Below are 21755 nucleotides of genomic sequence, written 5' to 3' on the forward strand. Positions count from 1 at the left end.
TCTCTGTAAGATTTCATTTTGAACAGTCTGCTAGCCAAGGGATCCTTGGTGTATCAACTCAAGACTAGATGCAAAGACACCAGCTCTTTTGAAAGGGTCCTCCTTTAATCATTCCAGACTCATTGCCTTGCTTGATTAACTTAAGAAACAATTCAGGAGCCCCTGAGTTGCTCTTTCATGTTTGACAAGCTCAACCTTGGAAGTGCTAGGCTCACTAAGACCTCCCAGGTATTACTCTGGCCAGGCGCCATGCTGTAGAGGAGAGAAAATCCCTTCACTGAACGTGCTGGGGAGAGGGGAGGCTCTTGATCAATGTGTTAAATTAAACCAAACTGGAAAGGATTCTAAGAGTAAACTATTTAACCTCTCGCCTGCTTATCTTTGTTTACATTCTGACTTTAAGGCCTGCTTCTTCTCACACTTGGGAATTACAAACAGACATTGTATTGGCCAAGGTTGCAAAGTACACTAGGACTTACTCTAGAAAGGAAATGATGGGATGAAGCTGTTATTTAAAAAAATGTAATTCACAGGGCACCTGGCTGGCTCAGATGGAGAGGGATGAGACTGTTGATCTTGGGGTCGTGAGTTTCAGTCCCATGTTGGGTGTAGAGATTACTTAAAAAAATTTTTTTTGTTTTTAAATTTACAGGAGTAAACATTATTGGTAGCAAGAGGTTATTGCTTAGGACCCCAAATCCTTTCAAATGGAGCCTCTTTTATAGTTAGTAAAATGTTTGTATCTTAACCTGGAGAGATGTTTCTTCCAATATACTTTATGGGGCCATCCATATAGTATTATCTAACTTCCTACATGTTTCTCCTCATTTTTCATAATAGAAAATGCTTGCAGGCATTGGACTTGAAACGCCTCCCAAGAAGAAGGAAGGCTTCATCAACTGATGGTTATGTGGGTAAATCTCAGAAGGCTAGCTACACAGGAGCATTGACCTTCAGAAGCAGCAAACGCACAAGGATTTAAGACTACAAAACCTGTAATTGTTGTCTGTCACCTTCTTTAGTGTCAATAGGGAGAGTGCATCTTCCTCTTTGTAACAGAAGAGAAAACTAAGACAATTTGCTTCCCTTTCCCTCTTTCCGAAGTGAAAAGGTGAATTTTTCTATGGAAAAATCTCTTTGTTGTGATCTCTATGGAAGCTCCCCATGACAATGATTTACTTAGCAAGTAATCTTCCTCCTCCCAGAAGGAAAACTAGAAGCGTGAAGAGGAAAGAACAGCAATCTTCAAAAGCACTAGTGAAAACGTTTGGTGCCAGGAACAGCAAAACAGTTCCATCAGCTACATGGCAGGGCTTAACCTTTGGTGTTTATCAGAACGCTTTCCTGATTTCAGCCATTTGCTATAAATTTAGGCTCGTGCTCATTTACATAGAAATGTACTGAAATCATCCATTGGCAGGCTAAATGGAGACTCAGGAATCAGGAATCACCGGTACTGGGGTTTCGCACATTCCTGTGATTGTCTGGCGATGCCTCCCTAGGCCCGCAGTAAGCCCGAAGCATATAGACCAGGAACAGCACACTATTTCCTCTCCCTGCTTTAGGGGAGATAATGAGTGACTTACAGAGCAATTTGAGACCTAGTCTGTGAACTTACAGTAAATGAGTTGGGACCCAGAGAGGGTTTTCAGACAGGGTCACCAGTTACTGTTTGCAAAAGGAGTTGATCTGATCTTGGTTTAGTGGCTAAAAGTCAAAGAGCCTATTGAGCAAACCTGAGGTAAATTTTAGACCCTTTAGTATCACTGGCATTTGAGAATGAACACATTCAGACACTATGATTTTTAAATGCCATTTATTTAAACCAAAGTCGATTTGTATTTTCAAGGGGTGGCTTTCAAAGATATAAAAAAAAAAAAAACTCATGTTCAGAGCAAACACTTTTGTTCAATTTCCATAAGAAACAAAATTACATTTTTGGGAGGGAGTGGACCCTGTAACATGGGCCATTGAAATTTGCTTCACTGAAATTCAAATTTTTTACATGCAATAACAAACTCACTTTGCTTTGGGATTGGCCGAAATGTTTAAGAAGCCCCAGTGAAATATAAGGATTAATTTGGTAAAAGGCAAGAAGTAAAACTGCAGTTCACACTACAGGAATAGTCAGTGCACGAACCCAGGTAATGAGATCTTTGCAGCCTTACAAGCGATGAGCCCCTTGATCGATCCTCTTTTCAAACAGTTTCAGAAGTATATCATGTTATTTTGGTAATTGGTAAAGGTCTTGCTTACGTACAAAAATCAGAAAAAGTCGGGGCGCCTGGGTGGCGCAGTCGGTTAAGCGTCCGACTTCAGCCAGGTCACGATCTCGCGGTCTGTGAGTTCGAGCCCCGCGTCAGGCTCTGGGCTGATGGCTCGGAGCCTGGAGCCTGTTTCCGATTCTGTGTCTCCCTCTCTCTCTGCCCCTCCCCCATTCATGCTCTGTCTCTCTCTGTCCCAAAAAATAAATAAAAAACGTTGAAAAAAAATTTTTAAAAAAACAAAAATCAGAAAAAGAGGCTTAGCTGCTTAATTTCCATGTTTGTTACATATGGATGGATGGGTTTGCCCAAGTACTTGTGGGGAGAAAATACTGTGTAGACTTTGGCATTTTCAGAGAAGTTCAAGTCCACTTCATAAAACGTTCTAATTTACCTTTATGGGGGTGGGAGGTAAATCTGTATTTTTGTGTATAAAGTAGGGTTTATGGGGTGCCTGGGTGGCTCAGTCAGTTAAGCATCAGACTTCAGCTTAGGTCATGATCTCAGGGCTCGTGAGTTCAAGCCCTGCGACGGCTCTGTGCTGACAGCTCAGGGCCTAGAGCCTGCTTCAGATTCTGTGTCTTAGTCTCTCTGCCCCTTCCCCACTCACACTCTGTCTCTCCCTGTCAAAATTAAATGTTAAAAAAATTTTTTCAAGTAAGGTTTATGAACATGACTGAGATGAAAACCAGTGGAAACAGACAGTGGCAAATAATTATCCATTTTAAATGTGGGAAGAATGATAGAGACCCTACTGAAGAGGAAGCTGAACAAAGTTTCAGATTTTTGGATTCAAATCTGTCACTTTTTTTTTTTATTATTTTTAAAATGTTTTTTTTTTAACGTTTATTTATTTTTGAGACAGAGAGAGACACAGCATGAATGGGGGAGGGGCAGAGAGAGAGGGAAACACAGAATCGGAAGCAGGCTCCAGGCTCTGAGCCATCAGCCCAGAGCCTGACGCGGGGCTCGAACCCGCGGACCACGAGATCGTGACCTGAGCTGAAGTCGGACGCCTAACCGACTGAGCCACCCAGAAGCCCCTCAAATCTGTCACTTAATAGTAGTGTCCCATTGGGCAAGTCACTAAGCCTCAGTGAGCACAGTTTTTCATTACTTCGGGGATGAAATTAAAACCACAAAGCATTATTCTGATTTCCCCTATCTCCTCCAGGGTAGGAACCGTGTAGGAAACAAAACTGATGAAATGTTTGCGAAGAAATCCAGGTGGGTCAAATCTGTACAGATTTGCACGTTTGAGAGGCCGATAACTTCTTTCACAAATATACAGCTCTCATCTGAAACTTTCATATGTGCGTGATTGTGTACGGTAAAAGGCCATGGTAAAAGGCCTTTTGGTTTTCAGTATTTTGATCCTTTACATAGGACACAAAGTCTACCCATCTGCTCACCAGCGGCTAACCTAAACGTGTATTTTATTGTATTCTAACAATAAAAGTTAGAATGATATATTTCTTCATTGCTTAATTATTCCCTCCAAAGACAATTACTTGTATTTTGGAAGAAGCAGGGCTTTGTAGTGAAAACACACAGACCTGAAAGCAGTGCATTAATTATTTTATTAATTTCTTCTTTTTACATTATGGGAAACATTCATCTATTTACAGTTTGTTTGTTTTTTTTTTTTTTTGTCCACACACAATCTAGGTAAATAAGCCTATGAAATTCCACTTCATAAAGCCATAAAAATGTTCCCCACCCCTCCATCTGAAGGCTTTCAAATGAATCTTTTTTTTCCAAACCAAAATAATTTTTAAAAATTACATTGGGAATTCAGATATGCTAGTGATTTACATTCCAGTTATTTAAAATATGCATCTAGACATGTTTTAAAAAAGAAATGGTAAATTCACAAGGATAAGGCTTAAATTAAAGTGGTAATGCACAGTAAAACATTAAGGAAACATCTATAAATAACAGAAATATATTACAAATAAATTAGTTCTATTTACCATTTCAAATATTAAAAATCTTTAATCCATTTCTTCATCTCTCTTTACAAAAAGGTTATGTGAATTGTATGGAAACATCTGCAAAAAATATAATAAATACTTAATTTCTTTGAACGTTTTTTGATGTGGGAGACAAACTTCTTTTGTAGTTCCCCCCCTCCCCAAGAAAATGCCCAAACAGCTTTATACCAAAGTTAAACAAAATAAGTAATTTTTCAGGGTACATACATTTTCCATTATGAACTAAAAAACATATCTACAAATTACATCAAAAAGAACAATGTGACAAAGGTTATGCTCATGGATGTCAGCTTAAGGGGGCAAATGGTTAACAAGCAGCTTTATGTGGGGTCGTGTTTTAAGATCAATAATTAGCTTTTTATAAAGTGTTTGTACAATTTGTGTTTTAAGGAAGGCAAGGGTCATGATGCCTGTAGGCATTCAGCTAAAAGATTTAAAATCCTTACCAAAAATAGCTTATGAATATACAAATACCATTCACATAGACAAGATAAATAGGCCTTCTCTTGTCTCTCTTTAAAATATCCTGGGCTAAACCGGTTTCCAAATAAAATACTGTAGGATGATCTTGAGTCATATTAGAAATCGATTTCTTAATCCCAATCTTCTCTCTACCTCAGGGCACGGAGCTGTAGTTGGGAACATGGGTCTTCCGATGGATGTCGCTTCCTTCACGTCAATCTATGAGTTCCAAGTCATTTTCAGGATTGAATGGGACTATAGGCTACCCAAGGTGGCAGATGGCCTTACTGGCTGCAAACTTTGTGTGACCTTCCGTTGCTGCTACAAACTGAAGAAAAGGTGTATTCTTTTTAAAACAAGCGAACCCTTGAAGTTCAAAATCTCTGTCAGCTCCAATTTTGCAAAGCACTCAAGGTGCTTTGTCCACCCTAGTTAAAAGTTGGTTGGTTGGTTTTTAAATAGGTTAGTAGCCCTTTTCTTGTAAACCACAGCAGTAAACATTTGTGCCCTGTTTATAAAGATAGCTCAAAGCATCAGTGGCTCTGAGAGGTAGCGAATTCCCTAGTGGTTTTAGAATGTGACCATGAAAATAGTTGTTGCCAGAACCCATCACTTCTCTTAATTTCATAAATAAATTAGCACCTGGCTACGAGAGTATATTTTTTAAAAAAAGTTCTGGTGCAAGCTTATTTGATGTGTGTTTTTAGTCTGTCATTTTTCAAGGGTAATTTCTAATGCTTTAGAGTGGGAGCTGGACATAAAATGTCAGTGATACTTTAAGATCACCACATCCTAAATGTTTAAACTGCTACGAGTAAGGGCGTTTAAAGATAACTTCAGCTAGATGCTTAGCGCACACTGCCCATCCGTCAGGACTAAAAGTGTAAATTCACATTCTCTGCCAAAAGCCTGGGTTTCTTTCAGTGCTTATGAATCACGACTTTCCCCCCTTCCTCGTGACTGCTGAACTGCTGAGGTCAAATTTCTTCTCTCACCACCTGGGACCTCAAGATGAGGGGCAGCTCTTTGGAACGAGGCCGCGTGTCTACTTGGGTAGAGAATTTATTTTATCGGTTTGACATAGGACGAAATCCTTATGCTGGGGACTGGTAGGACTCTGGGTAGGAGGGAGAGAAGACCAAAGGCGAAAATATGTCTGCATTACAAACTACCGGGTTACAACAGATGGATGTGTAGCATTCAAAGGGATGACAGGAAAATCCAAACTTCTCTCCGAAAACACCCTCGCTGCCACTTACAGCACTTCTTGACCAGGTGTGTACTTATAGGCGTAGTAGGTAGGCTCCCCAGGATGGACACTAACACGTTAAGAGGACCAACGCTTTCCCCTTTAAAGACCCCCCACCATCACAACAATATAATACACATAGTACAGTAAAAGTTGATAAAACATTTCAGGTCTAAATTTTCTTAATAATAGGACAAAAAAAAAATCCCTTACGTAGTATATCTTAAACTAGCAGTGCTTCCTTGCCTTTCTTCATTTTATTGCCTTTCAGAATAGATTAATTTCCCTGAAAGATCGAATTTACAATCTTCTGCTGATGGAAACATTTGAAGCAGTGATGGATGGAGTAACAGTGAGGCAGTTTGTGCAGCTGTGAGTGAAGCAGGTAAGCCCCAGCACCTGCAGAGTTTGCTCCTCCCTTCCCCACTACATATCCAGCCCCACTTCGTCCCCTCTAGGATTGTCACTCATCGATTCCGGTGAGATGGCATGATTTCTGAGGTTGGAAATAAAGTGCTCCATCTGCTTGACAAAATAATAGCCGTTTAGGGGAAATAAAGGGAATCGGAGCCCTAGTTTCCTTCACGTGGAAGACGGTTAAGTCCCAAAGGCTCACCCTGTGCTACTGGATTTCTGAAATACCCTATGGTTTTATATTGCTGAGCTCTAGGGACAGACTAGCTTGGGAGAACTGAGGATGGTGGGCGACCTAAAGGGGCCATTTCTACACAGGTGGGTTTGGTTCTGCCGAGAAAAGAAAGGCCGGCTCTCCGGATGAGGCAGGTGGGTGACGCGTCCGTACGGGTGGCGAAGCTCGGTGGAGAACGTGGGCAAACCGGTCCGGGCGGCTGGGGCTACTGGGGGGAGGGGGGCGGCTCCTGCAAGACCGACAACTACACCGCGACAGTGGAAGTCACTGAGCTCCGGGACGGACGGGCTCGGAGGGCGGGGAGGGGGCGGAGGGAGGACGGAGCGCGGAGGCGGCGCGGCGGGGCGCGCGGGGCGCTCAGAGCCGGGTCTGCGCCTCGGGGATGTAGATCTCGATGCTCTCGGCGCTCTCGGTGGCCGAGTTCTGGCGGACGGACGCGGCGCGCTTGGCGGCCATCAGGCGCTTGCGGGCCTCCTGGCGCTGCGAGCTCTCCAGCGAGCGCTCCCGGATCAGCGGCGCGGGGCCCTTCGCCGGCTTCTTTGGCACTGGAGGAGGGGCCCTTCTCTCCTGATCAAAGCAGAAGGTTCAGGACATTACACAGCTTCTCAGGACAAGCTTGGGAAAAACTGGGATAGGTCAGTAGTTAGAACACGCACACTTTTTTTGATTTTGGTTTTGGGTTTTTTTGTTTGTTTTTTAAACCTAAAGGTGGTTAGTTCTGATCTGCACTCTGTATACATATATATACACACACACACACATATATATATATATTTATATGTACATATAAAAATGTACATATATATATTTCTTTATTATTCTGGCTTGGGTATTCAAAAGATGCAGGGGGGAAAAAAAAAGGAATACCGGTAAGCTTAAGGCCAAGGGTAAGGCCGAATTGCAGAACTAGTCTCTCCAAGGGAAGGATGTGGGTATTTAAAATGCCCTCTGCTGAAAGGTTGCGGCTCCCGGCATATTTAGTGTGGTTCTCTCTGGAGGCTCCAGACTCTTCCGGGTGCCAGGGATGGGTTAGGGTGGCTGCGGCAGCAGCAGCCTCTGGGGACCCTGCGTCCCCTCTAAGGAGGCGAGGCTGCGGGTGCAAGCTCGGCTCAGAGTTTAAAAACATCCCCGCCCTCCCTCTTTCCCCGGGCCCACCCATCCAAACCTAAAAGGCCAAATGAGGAAGAAGAGATGATAAGACTGTGTTCTTTAGCTTTGTTGATGCCACTGTGAGTTATACCCGTCTGCACGTCACACACAAACACACAGCAATAGACTTTCCGGGGTCACCCTGGAGGGAGGACACTGATGGTTCCTCCACTCGGTGGGGGAGGGGGGTGGGGTGGGGGTGGAATCCGTTCCCAGATAGGCTCCTAAAACATCCCGCTGGGATGTCACTCCTTAGGGGCCTCAGGACGGTTGTGGTGGCCCAGAAGGCAATTCCAATCACAGGAACAGACATTGTGCTTTGAAAATTTAACCCAGGACTGAAAGAGGTCTTCCTCCTCTCAGCATCAGCAAACTATGAAATGGTTGGATATTTTAAAATGCCACTGCAGGGGCGCCTGGGTGGCTCAGTCGGTTAGGCAGCCGACTTCGGCTCAGGTCATGATTTCACGGTCCATGAGTTCGAGCTCCGCGTCGGGCTCTGTGCTGACAGCTCAGAGCCTGGAGCCTGTTTCAGATTCTGTGTCTCCCTCTCTCTGACCCTCCCCCGTTCATGCTCTCTCTCTCTCTGTCTCAAAAATAAATAAACGTTAAAATGCCACTGCAAAAATAAAGGCCATTCAACACTTGGGTCACAGAAAAAAAGAAAATGCAGTGGGCAAGCTGCGAATCTAAACCACGAAGGAATTTAAAGAAAAGGATAATGAGTTTTCAGACTCTCTGAAAAGGTCCATATGAATCTGCTGTTTTCATTTTTAGTAAGATACCTTCAATTCTCATGACACGGATGTGACAGTTATCTTAAAATAGGGATTTTAGGATTCTCCAAAGGGGTATACTCTGTATCTTCACACTTAAACTCATTGCAGCAAATCCTCCTTGCTTGCCTGGGTGAAGTGCCTAGATAAATTTATTACATTGGAATTGCCCGCAGGCTGATTAAGGTGGAGTCTGTGTGGACAGAAAAGGGAAGTCCAGAGTGCAAACAGCATTTGGCCAACTCTGATTGTGCTCATTTGTTTCTTCCCCTCAAGTTCATGGGGTGCTGAAAAGCTCTGGTCATAGACAAAGTGTATAAAAATTTAGAAATCAAGTTCACTAATGACTCACTGTGTACGTGTCGACAGGTTACATATGTCAATTCTTAGCATCACAAATTTTGGACATTTTAAGTCTTCACTGTTGGGTAACTTGGTGATATTTGGAAAAGTATGAATATTGGAAACTTTTTAGCCATATCTTCCTTTCCTTGTACTTAAAAAAAATAATATTTAAAAAAAACCAATGAGTGAGAATTAGATGGATCAGCTCTAAAAACTAAATTACCAGTATGTGTGTACATCTGTCGTGTTTTCTTAAAATAAGAACAATTTAAAAGCTTATTTAGTACATAGTTTTAAACACAGATTAAAGAAAACTAGATTGAGTGCGGATGTTTGGCTTCCCACATAAGAGGCCACACATATATCAATGGTACTTTGATGCTTAACACTAAAACCCCTGGTCAATGGTGATAGAATTGGAGATGAGGGACAATGACACTGACCCTCTCGCTGATTATGAATCGGCCCTTGGGACTGGCTTTCTCCTGGGAGTCCACTGACTGTATGAACCCGGATACCATGATGGAGAGCAGCAAAATGGACTGGATTACTGTTCGCTCTCTGACAGGCAAGGAGATCTGAAAAGGGCAGGCTACCGGAGCTTCATGGGAACACACAAGCCTCATGTTTAGAGGCTGAATCTCTTGGAACTGTTCAACCTCAGGCCATTGGAAAGCAAAGAGTTAAAAAAGTCATGCATGACAGGCCAACCTAGGGAGGTGGATATTGGATACCTGTGTGAGCCTGGTGGAACCACCATAATCAAATGTGAAAATTGCAGTTTATTAATTAAAGTAAAATAACTTGAACCTTTATTTCTAAACTGTTGAATGAGAAACCCAGTGAGCAATATTCCCCAAGTCAAGTCAACCAAAAGTAAAACTCTTTAAAAAAAAAAATCCCAACATTTATGATTACTGTGAACCTTTATGGTGTATATTTTTAACCTTGAACAACAGCGGTTTCTTTATTACTATATTTATGAAATGATTATCAAAGTCGGTTAGTTTTCAGGGCTTCCTATTTTTCTCAGAAACACATCCTAGGGTGTAAGGAAGTTGAACTCTTGCTCTATATAATCATGCACTGAAGATGTCATTTATTTTAGTTTAAAAAGCAAAATGGAGGCAGTTCCTTCCAGTGACTAAAATGGTTTAACTTAAAGTTTAATTAACAAAAAAGCCACATTCCCATTTTCCAATTCACAAAGACAGGTTTTTCTTTAAAAATATGCCTGAAACATATTACAGATAATATCCCAAATGATTACTATGTAAACATTGTCATTACAATGAGATTAATATGATATCAGCTCCATTTCACATTGTAAACAGCAAGACTGAATGCAGAAGCCTATTTAGACTGTCCAGTGTTTGTGCAGGTTTTTAAATGAACCATACAAAATCTACATTGTTCTACCTTCTTGTCAAGAGGATCCATCTGTTTCCAATTATTGGCCTTTAACTGATGAAGTTCATCAAATTTCATACTAATATTTTCTATGGACAACTGCAGCATGTCCCAGAACCCTGCCAGATCCTGGGAAGTGGGCCTTGGATGAGCATTGGGATTCTGTACAAGAGAAAGAAAAACATTCATGCTTTAGAGGCAATCGATGACAACAAGCACAGGCCCAAAGGGGCATTTTCAAATATTTCAAATAACATAAGGGGGATGAGTTCCTTTTGGCTTTCAAATAGGAGATAAAAGTGAGGCTACAAATGGTAATTCTTCCTTTTTCTTCTTTTCTTTCTTTCTTTCTTTCTTTCTTTCTTTCTTTCTTTCTTTCTTTCTTTCTTTCTCTTTCTTTCTTTATCATCTATTATCTATTATCTATCTATCTATCTATCATCTCTATCAATCATCTATCTATCTATAAAGATTTATTACGGAATAATTGAAACATACAATTGTAAGATATTTAAAGTGTACAACATGAAGATTTGATATATGTACACATTGTATACAGACTCCTCCCATAGAATTAATAAACACATCCATCACATCACATAATTATCTTTGTGTGTGTGTGTGAGAACATTTAAGTTCTACTCTTAGCAAATTTCAGTTATACAATACACTGTTATCAGCTATAGTCACCATGTTGTACATTAAATTCTCAGACCTTATTCATCTTATAACCAAAAGTTGGTACCCCTTCAACCAATGTCTTCCCTTTCCCCCACTCCCCAAGCCCCTAGCAACCACTTTTCTCCTCTTTCTTTCTATGGGTTTGACTCTTCTTAAAAGATTTCATTTCAAATGGTAATTTTATACACTCATCTGAGTCAGTGATTCTCAAATGTCAAAGTTGTAAAACTCTTCTTTCGTAATACAACATCTATCAATGTGGTATGAGGAGGGAATCCAAACTTTTCAAAAAACTATGGCAAGATGCATTAAAACATATTTAAATGAAGACACCATCTTCGGCGGGGGTGGGGGGTGGGGGTGGGGAGGATAGTGGAGCTGGAATCTGACTTCATGTCATCCAACTTATTCAGAGAACAGATAAGAAATCTAAAATAAGACTTGTTTTAACAGTCATGTTGAGGGAAACGATAGGGTAAACAAATGATGAGTAAGAAAATAATTTGCATTTTTAATATTTTGTAATGTTTATTTTATTTTTGAGAGCGAGTGCAAGTGGGGGAGGGGCATAGAGAGAGGGGGACAGAGGATCTGAAGCAACTCTGTGCTGACATTAAAGAGCCTGATGCAGGGCTCGAACTCACGAGCCTCGAGATCTTGACCTGAGCTGAAGTTGAATGCTTAACCTACTGAGCCACCTAGGTGCCCCCCAAATAACTGCACTTTTAATGTACCATGTGTTTAACAATTAAGATGTTACTAATATAGGAAGTCATTTTATCATACAAGGACTTTTTTTTTTTTTTAATGTTTATTTATTTTTGAGACAATGCGAGAGACAGAATGCAAGCAGCAGAGGGGCAGACAGGGAGACACAGAATTTGAAGCAAGCTCCAGGCTCTGGGCTGTCAGCCCAGAGCCGGATGTGGGGCTCAAACTCACAAACCGTGAGATCATGACCTGAGCTGAAGTCGGATGCCTAACTGACTGAGCCACTCAGGCGCTCACAAGGACTTTTACTAAATCTTTGGGAAATGAATTGGTTTTAAATCAACCATTACATAAAATAGCAAATGCAAGAACACATATCTATATATTACACATAGATGTCTGTAATGACCCACTTTCTAGATAATATTAAACAGTCTTCAGTGTTTAAGGATTGACATTTTTTTTTGCCCCATCCCTATATCCCTGACAGGTACTAGAAAGTATGAACCATGAATTTATATGATGTAAAACAGAAAAAACATAACTAGGAGACTGAAGGTGTCATGCCCAATATTAATCACTACTGCCAATGGTAGCTAAAGGGATTCATGGTTATGGGGGTGGGAGCTTCCAGATGTCAGAGGCTTACATCTGGGTCAGTTTGGGTTACCTGTGGGTATTAAAGCCAATTGGATATACTATGAAACCTCATGCCATATAATAACCTGAGGCCATTTTGTACTTTTTTTTTTAATGTTTTATTTACTTTTTGAGAGAGTGGGAGTGGGGGAGGGGCACAGAGAGGGGGACAGAGAGGATCCAAAGTGGTCTCTGGGCTGACAGCAGAGAGCTGGATGTGGGGCTCAAACTCACGAATTTTGAGATCATGACCTGAGCCGAAGTCAGAAACTCAACCGGGTGAACCGTCCAGGTGCCCCCATTTTGTACTTTAAAAACCAACTTTCAGGAGCACCTGGTGGGTCAGTCAGTTGAGCATCTGACTTTGGCTCAGGGCATGATCTCACAGTTCATGAGCTCAAGTCCCACATCAGGCTCTGTGCTGATAGCTCAGAGCCTGGAGCCTGCTTCAGATTCTGTCCTCTTTCTCTGCACCTCCCTGCTTGTGCTCTCTCTCAAATATAAATAAATAAACTTAGAAAAAAAAAACTTTCAGGAAGTGCAAGGTCAGTGCTCATCAAAGTTAATAGGTTGGAAAAGTTAATAGGTTGGAAAGAACTTTTTAGCCCTTTCACGGACTAGCATTATTGGTCTGCCTTCAAAATAAATACAAGTTAAAATGTATTTATAAACTTATACTTCTAAAACTGTCCATAGTTCTAGAATTCACTGAAGACGTAAATTCTAAAGTTTGTCAGTATTTGGTTCAGTATTAAACCCTAGTCTAGTGACACCTGAATTAAAGAGTTTCTCTGCAGCATTTTCATTTAGTAAGTTAAAAAATTTTCTTAACATCTAGGTTCAGAACAGACAGATAATAGCTTTAACAAAGTACATTGCAAATGGAGTTTTGTGGTCTTCCTCATCTCACTGGTAACTAAGAACCAAATTGCTCATATTTTGGAGTTGACTACAGTCTCTTAGGTCACAAGCCTATCGGCTAAATTGGTTCAGTGCAGCAGTGATGAAATGATTGTTTGGTAGGCCCAAAGAGTTTGTTTAATTCTGTATGATGGGCGATTTTGTCCCTCCTCACCAAGAATCACTGCCCCTGTGTCGTCAAGGGGACAGATGGGGAAGCAGACAGAAAGAGAAACTGTGGGTCATGTGACATCCCACGCACAGAGAGTTGTAGCCCTCGCCTTAGTCTGAACCAGGCCACTTGGAGGTTAGAGGTGATGGAGGGTGTGGAGGGATGAGAGGGGCTGGGTTCCTGAGTTTAGTTTTGTTGGAAAAAGTAATGCTCATCCATTTATTCTATGCCTGAAAGTCAAGTCTGGGATAATATTCAGGTGTTTTCAAGTGTTCTCCTCAGAGTAAGAACTCAAGAAAGGAGAGCTGGGTCTGGTTGTGCCCAATCTTAGGGACGCTTTTGTGCAGCTTTATAGACCTAAGAAATGCCACCACCAGGCCACCACGCTTCCTGCTGCAGAGAAGGTGGGGCTGACTGATCTGCCCATGTCCCTCTAGGAGGGCGTGGACTAGAACTCAAATCTTTGGGGCTGGTGGTGGGGCTGTCAAACAGGCACTGAGGTCAGATAGACTGGGATTTGAATCTTGGGCTCTGCCTCTTACCAGCTGACCCTGGCCAAGTTACTGATTGATTGATTTTTAGTTTTTGTTTTTCATTCCTGACCAAGTTATTTAGCTTTTCCATGCCCATTTTCCTCAACTGTAAAGTTGTCATAAAAATAATGTCACTATCTGCTCCATAGGGTCACTCTGAGGATTTAACCAGATCATATATCCTAAAGCTCTTGCCATGGATTCTGGCACATACTGGGCTTTGAACCTTCCCTTCTGAGGCACGATTTGAGCAGCCATCCATGGCCCTCCACCCGAGGCACAGTCCCACTTCCTGCCTCTAACATGCTGCCCACATTTCCAACTAAGTTCCTCTCGCTGCTCAGGCACGTGAGCCTATCAGGAACCAGGAAACGTCAAAAGCTGGCTTTAACAAACCTTTCCTAGAAGTCTGCGAAATTTTCAAAATGTTTTGTCTGCAATTTCATCATCAAAACTTTGCACAGTGTTTGTGTTCTACTTCATAACATACCTGCTTATTATATGATTCTGTGAAAAAGTGTGCTGTTTGCCCTATAGGGCGTACATATTGGCTTCCATGTATCTTTTAGGCAGTTTGAGAAATACAGCTTTCTATGAACTTTCATACATTTGAAGAGCACAGAACCATGTTAATGAGGATCTGTGACACATTAGCAAGTTTACAAATTAGCAGGAATTCTGTTCGTGGCACTGAGTGAAGCTCAGTAAAATATTTGTTGAATTCACTTACCAATACATTTACTAACCTATGTTATCCCATAATCCAGAACAGAATTTCTGGGAAGGTGGAAGGATTTTTGCTGAGGGAGAGGAAAACAAACTACAGATGTGGGGGGCGGGTGTGAGGAGGAGGTGAAGGACAGCCCCAAAGGGGGGTTTCAGAAAGAAAAGTCTGGTGAAAAGGGACCGAGAACACCAACTTTTGCAGGCTTTCCATTTTCTCTTGATTGAACCCTGTCTTGATAGATCCCCTCCAGTCTATATTTGTCCTTGTTAACAAGATGTGGTTAAAACTCTAAAATCATAGTCAATGAGATTGCAAATAACCATGTTTTTACTTTCCACAAGATGAACAAGTGGCTTTTCATTTTATATTAGAGCAAGCGTGACCAACAACTGACCAATAAAAGCTATTGTGGAAGGACACTTGCAGAGAATAGTAGCAGTTTCTTTAAAAAGACATACGTGAGGAAGCTCTTGCCCTTGTCTTTTGTAGTCCCTTTAAAAAAAATGTTGTTGACGCTAGTGGTGTTTCTGTCTCTTCATTTTACTTTATTTCGTTTTTGTACGTCCAACAAGGATGAATTACTCATTTGTCTCAAGGAGATCAAATCTACACTTTGTGATGCCGTCCACCTCTGGCCTTAAATTAAAATCGAGAACCCTGATGATGAGATAGGCACTGATGGCTATTTCAGAAGGAACATCATTATCCAAAATGGTTTTCGGCAATATCATTTTTGAAATATCAGGCTGCTCCATACTTTGGTAAGAATACTGAAATCAGGGCTGCCCTGGGAAAGCCAGGAAATTGGAAACATTTCAGTTACCAAAAAAAAAAAAAAAAGGCAGGAAATGGAGTTTTAACTTGATTGGATTTTTTCTTTTAAGATGATTTAAGTATAAAATAAATATTTCTAATTTTTTTTAATTAAAAAAATTTTTTTAACACTTATTTGTTGTTGAGAGACCAAGAGTGAGTGGGGGAGGGGCGGAGAGAGAAGGAAACACAGAATTTGAAGCAGGCTCCAGGCTCTGAACCATCAGCACAGAGCCCAATGTGGGGCTCGAACCCACAAACCATGAGATCATGACCTGAGCTGAAGTAAGATGCTCAACCGACTGAGCCACCCAGGCGCCCCTAAATACTTCTAATTTTAAGAAAAGCAGGAAATTAGATTCCTCAGAAAATTCTATTTCAGGCGAGAGAGTGTTCAAAATTAGTTGTGGCAGCCTTGACAACATGATCTCCTCCTGACTAGCTGGGAAGTGGTAGTGATGGGGAATGTTACCTACCAGGTTTTCTTCACACAGTTCTCTGAACTGGTAGAATTTCTGGGCCATGAGAAGTTGGGCACTGCCCACTGCAGTTCGGATTTTCCCTAGAACTGAAAAAAGCAAACATACAAGAAGTTTACACATTATGTCTCACTGTGGAGAGTTAGTCTGGTAAAGCAAAGAGGAAGTTACGCTGCAATAATTAGGAAAAACTGCACACATACAGCACGTGAACACACACACACACACACACACACACACACACTCAGCCCAGCTGCTGTTGGGCTAGTCTATGGAACAGAGGCTAGGTGAAAGTATAAAATCGACTTGGACAAAAACACATGCTCATTACACATATTTCTTAGGAATAACGGAGTTTTCCATCACAGCATTGGAGCTTACCAAGAGGCAAATAGGTTTTTCTTCCCTCCCGCCTTTTATTGCAAGGATAAGTTTCAAGTGTTTTTCAGTATAGTTATGGATTTATTTGTGTCAGCAATCATGGTCTGCGAGCTCGTTTTTCTAATCCAACTCCAAACACAAGAAAAGCAATCCTGACTTGAAGGGGCGCTCTCTTGGCACTCACCATCTCCTATCCATAACCTTCATTATTTTTCCGGAGCTCAGCCACGGGGACTGTCAGGAAAGCGCCATGGCCAGTTGAAAGATTTTCTAAGGAATGAACATTTTCAGCCTGTTGCCTAGGGAACGCCAGCACCGTTCCAGCTTTTCCACTCCACAGACCAATTTTATTGTTAATATAGGTTTAATTCCCTATGCACTGTGCTGAAAATCTCCTTTGCAAGCTACTTCTTGTCTTCCGTGCAGACTAAGGCGAGAACCTTTCAACTGAGGGCATGCTGAGACGGGCAGAACCGCTCTGCACAGAGCTGTCCTGAGGTCTGCATTGTCCCAAGGCCCTCCCTCCACCCGGTGGGGACCGGGGGCACAGCTGCACTGCTGGAGCTCTGCCACCAGGCAGTTCTCAACATGCCCTCCCTGCCGGGGAGGAAGGGGAGAAGGCGCCCTGCTCCCCCTTCCTGGCCCCCGCATAGACAGGGAGACTCCTCAGAAGGGCACTTGCTCCGTGGTGAAATCTGCATCTCTGCGGGGAGGTGGAGTAAAGGATCGAAGCAGTGTGAGTGCCGCGGTTTTGCTGTGGATTTACAAAGCCTGAGACCCAGGGTGGAATGAGGTCTCTCTTTCTTGACCTCAGTCCCCACAAGGTCTGAGAAGAAGACAAAAGAAAAAAAAAAAAACTTTATTGTGACAGGGTTTTCTAGTAACTTTCTTCTCTGTTTAAAACTTCTAGGCTAGGGGCACCTGGGTGGGTCAGTCGGTTGAGCATGTGACTTCCACTTGGGCTTAGGTCATGATCTCAAGGTTCCTGAATTTGAGCCCTGCATCAGGTTCTGTGGCGACAGTATGGAGACTGCTTGGGATTCTCTCTTCTCCTCTCTGCCCCTCCCCTGTTTGCACTCTCTCTCAAAATATTAAAACCAAACCAAATCAAACAAAAACCTGCCAGGCTAGACCATGGTTTATGATATGCACACTATACTTAAGTATTATTCAAATATTTTGGCATTCCCACACACGGAACTCAGGGCATTTATGAACTCTCTGTCACCAGTCCCACCGAACAGCCCAGGTGCAGAAATCGCCTCCTCAGTGACAGCCAGGAGCTCCCCTTGATGGCCATAAGGCAGCAATTCCTCAGGCCTAAGTGTTTACTCTTTTCCAGTCTTGCTTATGTGAGGCCCTTCTCCTTTTCTCCACACCCCTGAAGCAGAAAGGAAGAAGCATGTGGAGACACAGAGCATCACAGTTGCTAAGGGTCCGGCCCTGAGCTGGCTGAGGGTTTTGGCCCCAATACTTACCAACCCCTGCCCTGGACAGGTCATCATTCAATCTCTGTTCTCTCCTATGTAACGTAAGGTTAATGGTATCTATTTGTAGGGTTGTTGTGAAGGTTAAAAGCAATAATACACAGGAAATGCTTGGGACAGTGTCTGATATGTAGCAAACAACCAACAAGTGTTTGTTATCATCTAAGGCCAGGATACTACCATTCCTCTCTGGTTATGCCACCTGTGGGTCCCACACTTGCTCTGCCCAGAAGAGAAGAGGAAAAAAACAAAGTCTGGAATATTCAAAGGTAATCAGACATCCTTGGTTGCCTGGGACAGGTATGTGCTTTGGATCACCTGTTCCAGATCTGAGACAGTTCTGAGGAGGCATTTCCTAAGTGAACATGTGGCTTAGGCAAACTCTAAGGTCCCTGGAAACATCTCTGAATTATGTTGCTGATGGGTACGGCTGTGACACCAGCAAATCCTTAGAATGAATCCTGGAAGGGGCGCCTGGGTGGCGCAGTCGGTTAAGCGTCCGACTTCAGCCAGGTCACGATCTCGTGGTCCGTGAGTTCGAGCCTCGCGTCAGGCTCTGGGCTGATGGCTCAGAGCCTGGAGCCTGTTTCCGATTCTGTGTCTCCCTCTCTCTCTGCCCCTCCCCCGTTCATGCTCTGTCTCTCTCTGTCCCAAAAATAAATAAAAAACGTTGAAAGAAAAAAAATTTTAAAAAAAAAGAATGAATCCTGGAAGCTTAGAACTTGTACTGAGGGGTCTCCAATTTGTTGGCTTGTATGGCAGAGCCCCTGGGAACTGTCATAGAACCCCCAGCTATTCTGATATGCCTCAAAACTTTGAGCTAATGTTTCTCCATTACACCTGAAAACCTGAGTGTATAATAGATTACTATAGTGAGAGCAGCTGAGTAAGACAGTGATTCTCAGATGAGAAGAAAGCACTGCTCCAAACAATCTTTCAGGCAACACCCACCCACGTAGGAGCCAACTCAGATGGATGTCTTCTTGAAAGCAGAACAAGGGACATCCTCAGCATGGTCTGGCGAGAGCTGTAGATTTGGAGCAAAAGTAACTGGGATGAAGTTGTGGCCCTTCTGTTTTCCAGCTTTTTGCCATCATGTTCCTTGAGTGGAAATTCCCTACTGGCTCCGGGATTGTTTGCATTTCCAGTGTCTGAGTGATAATCTTTCCTGGGCCCAGGAAAAGGAGGTGCTGATGTGGGCTTTGGGAGAAGCCATTCAACAGGAGGGCTTGGGTCAAGCAGATGAAATTCCTACTTCCTTGGCCTCCACGCTTTTGTTTCTAGAGAACTAAAAACTCACTTTAATTTCTTTTTTTTTTTTAAGTTTAATTACTTTGAGAGAGAGAGTGACTGGGGAGGGGCAGAGAGAGAGAGAGAGAGAGAATCCCAAGCAGGCTCCACACTGCCACCATGGAGCCCAAAGTGCGGCTCGAACTCACAAACTGCATGATCATGACCTGAGCTGAAATCCACATTGAGACACTCAGCTGACTAAGTCACCCAGGCATCCCAAAACTCACTTTAATTTTGAAGAAAAAAGCTCTAATGGAGTTTGTTCTGTTTTTCCATTAGACATTCACTTAGTGTGGAGATAACTCTCTTCTTCTAAAGGTAAATTTCATATTTGTTCTGTAGTCTTTGAGGAAGAAAAAAGCTAATGAAGCAGATGTGCTCCTGGGATTGCATTTAGTTGGCTCCCTTCACACTCTGGCCCATACACCTTTTCCAGATTGTTCAACACAGATGTAGTCAATAGTTTTTATTACCCATCACCCTTCATTGAATGCATCTTCCAGAATAATGCGTCTCTACTGTATTCCTGCAGGCATGCCACTTAATGAAGATTTATACCATCTATTTGTATTCTGTATATATATATATATACATACATATATATATATTTAATGTTTATTTGAGAGAGAGAGAGAGAGAGCAAGCAGGGAGGGGAGAGAGAGAGAGGGAGACAGAACCCGAAGCAGGCTGCAGGCTCTGAGTTTTCCACGCAGAGCCTGATGCAGGGCTCAAACTCACAAACCATGAGATCATGACCTGAGCCGAAGTTGGATGTTTAACCGACTAAGCTACCCAGGTGCCCCTGTGTAATATTTAATCACATTATGGGCCCTGTTTTGCGGTGCTACTCTTTTTATGTGGGTAAGTCTGGTCTCCCTAGGTGTCTTTTTTTTTTTTTTTTTTTTTTTTTTTCCTAGGTGTCTTATAAAACCCCTGGTAATTACTTTTTAAGATTCTTTCTCCCTTTCCTTTCCTCCCCAGCTGTTAGTCTGTTCCTCAGTGGAAGTACAAAATAACAACCCAAAACACTGGTGAACTAAATTCCTTCCATTTCAGAGGTGGGCACCTCCATACTAACTCCCCCACTCATAACCTAGAAACTTCTCATCCTGCAGTAGATGGTTATGGGGAATCATAACAGAGAGCACAGGCCTGGGTTAGTTCATCACATAGAGCCAGGAAGATCTTTTGGTAAGTTATCACTGTTTGTTTTTTGCACAGATCTGTTTATTTATATTATTATCTTGTATTTATCTCTTTTTAAAGTTTATTTATTTATTTTGAGAAAGAGAGAAAGCACTAGCAGGGAAGGGACAGACAGAGAGGGGGAGAGAGAAAATCCTAAGCATGCTTCATGCTCAGCGCAGAGCCCAATGTGGGGCTCGAACCCACGACAGCAAGATCACAACCTGAGCCGCTATCAAGAGTCAGAAACTTAACCGACTGAACCACCCAGGCGTCCCTATTACCTTGTATTTCAAAGCACTTTCACACGTGCATCAAACCGGATCCTTTCACGACCCTGTGAGACAGGGCAGATATCATCATTTCATTTGAGAAAATTTGGGCTCAAATTATGAAGAGCCTTCCCTGGCAGCCCTATAGTGCCTGGGACTCTGTCTTCTCCCTCCCCATCCACTTGTGCTGTGTTGAAAACTGGGTCTGAATCTACTTAAATGAAGCCATGTGAGGGTGATTTCTTTCCTTTATCAACACTTTCTAGCTAGGACCACTGGACGGGGTGGGGGGCGGCTGTAGTTAGCTTATAGAAGAATCTGAGGCAGTTCAGCAAACTCGATCCCTGCCCACACTGAGATGGGAGAGCCAAAGCACATGTACACGAATTGTTGCACAAAGACATTTCAGCTGTGGAAAGAATGGAGGAACTGGGATCACTTGAAAGGGATGCTAGTGGGCGTAAGGTTGAAGTCTGGGTTTTCCTTTTAAAGATGATACATCAGAATAAGAAGCAGAGAAAGACTATTTTGGGTGTGAGATGGGTCTCTTATGAGAACTCTAATTTTAAATCTAGCTATATGCAAACAAAAGCCCAGACGTTAGGGAAGAGCACACCTACTTCCTCCCACTGAGCCTCATGGGGGATGATTTTTATTTGGGAATAAGGAGGTGATATACAAGGCACAGGGCCGAAGAGGATGACAATTTATTTTTTTAATTTAATTTTTAAAGTAATCTCTACACCCAACGCGGGGCTCGAACTCACAACCCCGAGATCCAGAGTCATGTGCTCTGCCGACTGAGCCAGCCAGGCTCCCTAAGAATAATTTCTTTCAATCTTGCAAGTGGATCCATGGAAAGCTGCAAGCGTGCTGACCACAGTGTAAAACAAAGACCCTTTCCCTTGGGGCTATGCCGGACTTTTACCTGAGTCAGGATCAGTATCTCATATCCATAAGCATGGCTGCCTCTCCCTTTTTCTGCCATTGTGGGGCGTGCGGTTGACTGCTCCTCCCCACGTCTTCTCACAAGACTTTCAGGGTCCAGCAATTCCCGACCAAGAAAGAAAAGTGGAACCATCCCAGTCCCTCAGTGGATTCGGACAAACACTGGTAATAAAATCAGATACAACTGCAACAGGAGACGCTGGAGAAGAATCAAGCCGGGTCTATCAGGATTCACA

The 21755-nt window shown here is 42.6% G+C and overlaps 1 protein-coding gene across 22 annotated transcripts in view; it reads right to left on the minus strand.

Moving 5' to 3' along the window:
• Positions 1–3825: 3825 nt before the first annotated feature.
• DLGAP1 (DLG associated protein 1) overlaps positions 3826–21755 on the minus strand; it is a 908014-nt gene continuing 890084 nt past the window's right edge. For 19 of the 22 annotated variants that reach the window (XM_058692592.1, XM_058692594.1, XM_058692590.1 and 16 more), the window contains 3 exons: positions 15951–16042; positions 10308–10460; positions 3826–7185 (listed from right to left, as the gene is read on the minus strand). In XM_058692592.1, the coding sequence (XP_058548575.1) occupies positions 6976–7185; positions 10308–10460; positions 15951–16042 (455 nt within the window). In that variant the 3' untranslated portion in view covers positions 3826–6975. Of the gene's footprint in view, positions 7186–9960; positions 10461–15950; positions 16043–21755 lie in introns of those variants that run through there. The other 3 variants (XM_058692606.1, XM_058692610.1, XM_058692608.1) reach the window with 1 other exon arrangement.

The sequence above is a fragment of the Neofelis nebulosa genome, chromosome 11 (assembly GCF_028018385.1).
Source record: "Neofelis nebulosa isolate mNeoNeb1 chromosome 11, mNeoNeb1.pri, whole genome shotgun sequence".
NCBI classification, from domain to species: domain Eukaryota; kingdom Metazoa; phylum Chordata; class Mammalia; order Carnivora; family Felidae; genus Neofelis; species Neofelis nebulosa.